Below are 4,306 nucleotides of genomic sequence, written 5' to 3'. Positions count from 1 at the left end.
ATATATATATATATATATATATATATATACGCCGCGCACAGGCTATGAAAAAGTAATTTCAATGAGTTAGTGATGGAGAGAGGAGATCAAATAACTTTTGCCTCAAATATTCAGACCCTCCACGAATCTGCAATCGGGAGAGCTGTTTATCGAAACTTAGTGTGGAAGTTCTCTTGCTCAGTCACAACAACCCAACTTCGTAACGAAAACGTTTCCTTCACAAGCAACCAATTAGGCACTTGTTTGGTTGTAAGAATTTTCTTGTGTGTTCAGGTACGCCGTGACATTTACCAAGTCAAGAATTGTTTTCATTGGTTTTTTAGAGGCATCAATGTTTAGTCTAATGTAGTGGAATAAATTCCCTCTTGTATCTTTCCTTTTCTTCGGCGCAGCACCGACGATTCTCATGCTTCCGACAAGCAAGTGTCGCAAAACGCGCCTACGTGTCAGTTGGGAAACGCAAGACAATACTGACAAGAAATTGGAGGAAGCACTTGTCATGGTTTTCGAAGGAGAATCTGTTAAGGTGCATAGCGTAAATTATGAGGAAGGTAATATCAGTATTCCAGTTCCTTCGTGTGGATCTGTCCAGAATGTTTACTTCGGTGCGCGCAATATCATCGGGGCATCCAATATCGTACCGGTGACTCCTGGATGGTTGGACAAACGTTGAGGCTTGTAACCGCGGATTTTGTGTGCTCCACATTGCTTGAACTTTGTCATGTTGCAGTTTTTTTATTATTCAAAAGTGACACTTTTAGCGGGAGGGATATGACGCAGTTACGAACCTTTCCTTTTCGTCTGAGAAGATGTTGCTTCGTTTTACTGTGTTATTCTAGAAATATTTCAAGGTCATGTATATGGCTCCGTACGTGGCACCATGAAAGTTCCATGAGACGACGGTAGTTAGAAAACAAGGTATCACCACAGTATCTGCGGATGAAAAAGTGGAACATCTTATGAAACGAGTCTCATCAGTTATTGTAGTGCCTCGTGTTATCACCAAAATGACGCACTTTCCGGATAACACTATCCATCGAGTTTCATGAGTTGTACGAGCTTACCAGTGTTAGTGTTATTTGTATAGTGTGAATGGTGGGGGCGTGTATATAGATCGCTCTATCTGATGTTGTGTAATCGAGAAAGAGGTTATCGCTATGGCTCCTTTACGTCAGCTTGGATCTATATTACTGGTGATATAACTGCATGTGATTTGAAACCTTCTTGATAAAGGCGTCACGCATACTGTAGAACTATCATGAAAAGATACCTCTCTGAAGGAAGAACCTCACGACAGCTTCCGTTAATATGATGTAGAAGAGACCTCATAAACTAAAATTCTGTCAACAGGACAACAGTAGATTGAATACATGAACGGAGAGTAGCCAAACAAAATACGTCGCATACTACGCTCAGATCAGTTCACATCCCTGAGTAGTGTAGGCCAAAGAAGACCTGAGGGTGAAGCGACAACTGCATAAATCAATGGAGCGTTCACGTGTCCACAGGCAAAGCAAAGTTTACTTTTTGTCTGCAAGTCAAAAAATGATGCAAAGTATTTTTGTCCAGTCAATTCAATGACGGAATACCATTGCGAACTATATCAAGGATGATAATGCAAAATGATACTTGCATTGCTTGATGTTACAACCCCACTGGGGTTGTGCAAAGCGAGGAAAGAATGAATGGTAAAGATCGGAGCAAAGGGCAGGTGTGGATTCCAATCACTGAAGATATCAACGGAAAAATATGGTGACAAGAGCGTTTTTATGTGCGCAGAATTGAGAACTAAAATCATTCGTTCTGAAAATATGGTTTGGGGTCGAATTAGTGCGGACAAACCGGGTACCTATGGGATATCACACGAACAGATCCGACTGGTTGAGCAACTTCGTAAAAAACGCTGAAATGTGAGAACCGTAGCCTTGGTATTTTTCAGGGTGTCCCACGATTTTCCGGGTGGGTTGTCTACCTGGAAAGATTGAGCCTGCCGCAAAGAACTCAAACGTAGAATAAATTTTCCAAACGTTAAAAAGCGCCCATGTTCAACGGAGAACGGCCGTCATTGTCAGAAAATTATGACTGCCAGAAATTCTGTAATTGAACCAAAGGGTACGCACGGTATCAAAGCAACGGGCTTTGAATCCTGATGTTATGCTGTCAACGATGATGAGGATGATGAGGATGTATAAGGCACCAACTGAAGTTCTTTTCGTGTGCCAAGCTTCCATTCGACTTAGTCAGATTCCAAACCCAAAGCAGTTGTTCGCCGTATTTATGGCCTGTTTATATTTCACTCATGCAGACTTCAAATAGGACATTCTTGCACTGTGTGTGTAGCAGAAACGTCAACAAACTTCGGGAGTGGGTGTATTCGCTAAACAAATGAATGCATTCCATGTGATTGAATGAAAATTCTGTGGTAACTTTTAATAATCCTACTATCTTGTTCCGTGTGCTTTAAAGAAAAGCCTCAGACTATGGGCAATTCCCCGAATAACTTCTTATGTCGCCAACATTCCTTGTGTTGATCTACAACCCATCCTCAGTTGTACCAGACGCGACCGACGACCAAGGATCCAGACATTGATGTTCATGGGTCCCGATTGTGCTGATCCATGAGGCGGCTAACTCAACAATTGCCCACCTTTCATCCGATGAAGGGAGAACAACTGATACGTACAGAAACAAACAGCCACTGAACTGTTTTCATACATTTCATCACGCCGTTATTATTCTCCATTATTTTGTTACTTATTAGTACTAAAAATGCTGGTGGCTACGCAGCCGATACATGCAACGAAACTGCCCGGTGATTCTACAGGTGAGGATTGCCTTTGTCAAACAATGAAGACTGGTCAACATGCCGTCATTTGAACTGTGTTTAGTGTAAAATTCGTATGTCCTGCCACTTGCCTTTGTATGTTACACTATGCGTAGGCTTCACACCAGACCTTGGGACTGAGCTAATGCATGGAGCGCAATTACTGAGTTACACTCCAGGTTGTTCAGTTCGCTGAGAACCGTCGAGTCACCTTTGATAATATGTATTTACTGCAAAAAACCTGGTTGCCTACGCTATGATGAATCAGTTGTTATTCCCATGACGCATTCGCTGATGAACATGGCTGATAATGTCGAGTTACCTGCAATTTGGTCCGGCCTACTTCACCATGACAAAGCGACAAACAAGCACAACAGACTGCACATGACGGGGCAACTCAGTCCCAAGGTCAGACGTGAAGTGTAACATGCAAACACGCGCGCAAGTGACAGGATACACATGACTTTCACACCGACCACAGGAAGCATGATGGTACGTCGATCAGTCTTTGGCTAGCCACATTAAAAATGTTTCAGTGTCAGCCATCCGTCCTTGATAAATGTCATTCTTGACGGTCGAATCATCGGAAATGTTCATTGCATATATATGCTATGTGGTCACCGGCAAAATTCTAATACAACTGCAGCTCACAGGACCTAGGCTCCCTCAGCTCCTCCGGAGATGACTTATCATTCGTTCTTAATTTATTGCTTAACAATATCAAGTAATGCGAAATTCCCAGCACTTTCAACCAATGGACCGCATTTGAAGCGGGGACTAGGGTGAAGCTGTAACACAAGTGGATAAATTACATCGTAAACCGAATGCCCTCTCCCAATGATTAATAATTCAGCGCGAAAATGCCTCGGATCGTACACACTGTCCAAGTCTCAACTCCAATAAAAATGCTTCAGGCATGATGGCGTGATAAATACAAATCGGAAACTGCATCTTCAACTTTCTGGGTAACCGGGATGGTGGGTTTTCAGGCACTAAGTAACTTGGAAGGGCATATCGTACAAACTTAATCAAAACTTTGCGTGATATTGAACAGCAAAGCAATGAAAGAATGTGTCCATCCTTGTGACTCTTGTGCAGTTTCAGCACGTCACGTGAGATTTTTTGGGTGTTTGAGTGAGAATTTGGTATTGACGTGAGTCCCGTACGAAATGGCTCCAGGTAAAATTTCTGTAGAACCAAAAACACTGCAAAGATACGTAAGAAAACGGTCAGTCGCGTGGTGACGGGAGAACATAATCTCATGAGAAAAGATGATCTTCATTGCGAACAGCATCACGGAAGCATTAGATGCTACTTACGACCCTCCATCGGCTTCCTTAGCACCATATGATTTCTTATGTAGTTCCAAGCACATTCCTGTTGTGTACGGAAGTGGGTACCATGAACGGCTATACGCGACCTGAGAACGAGCGCACAATTCTCCAGCTATGATGCGAGCCCCTCTAGCGCAGAGAGAAGACC

General features: G+C 42.8%; 1 protein-coding gene across 1 annotated transcript in view; it reads left to right on the top strand.

The window, feature by feature from the left end:
• The window catches only part of T265_12880 (hypothetical protein), a gene marked incomplete at both ends in the record, with an annotated part of 19,814 nt that extends 19,144 nt beyond the window's left edge, over positions 1–670 (top strand). Inside the window, one exon of the mRNA XM_009165982.1 lies at positions 393–670. Within this exon, the coding sequence (XP_009164246.1) occupies positions 393–670 (278 nt within the window). The remainder of the gene's footprint in view (positions 1–392) is intronic.
• Positions 671–4,306: the final 3,636 nt, after the last annotated feature.

The sequence above is a fragment of the Opisthorchis viverrini genome (genome assembly GCF_000715545.1).
Source record: "Opisthorchis viverrini unplaced genomic scaffold opera_v5_20, whole genome shotgun sequence".
NCBI classification, from domain to species: domain Eukaryota; kingdom Metazoa; phylum Platyhelminthes; class Trematoda; order Opisthorchiida; family Opisthorchiidae; genus Opisthorchis; species Opisthorchis viverrini.
The sequence above is the reverse complement of the archived record's forward strand: the minus strand, read 5'-3'. Positions and strand labels throughout refer to the sequence as shown.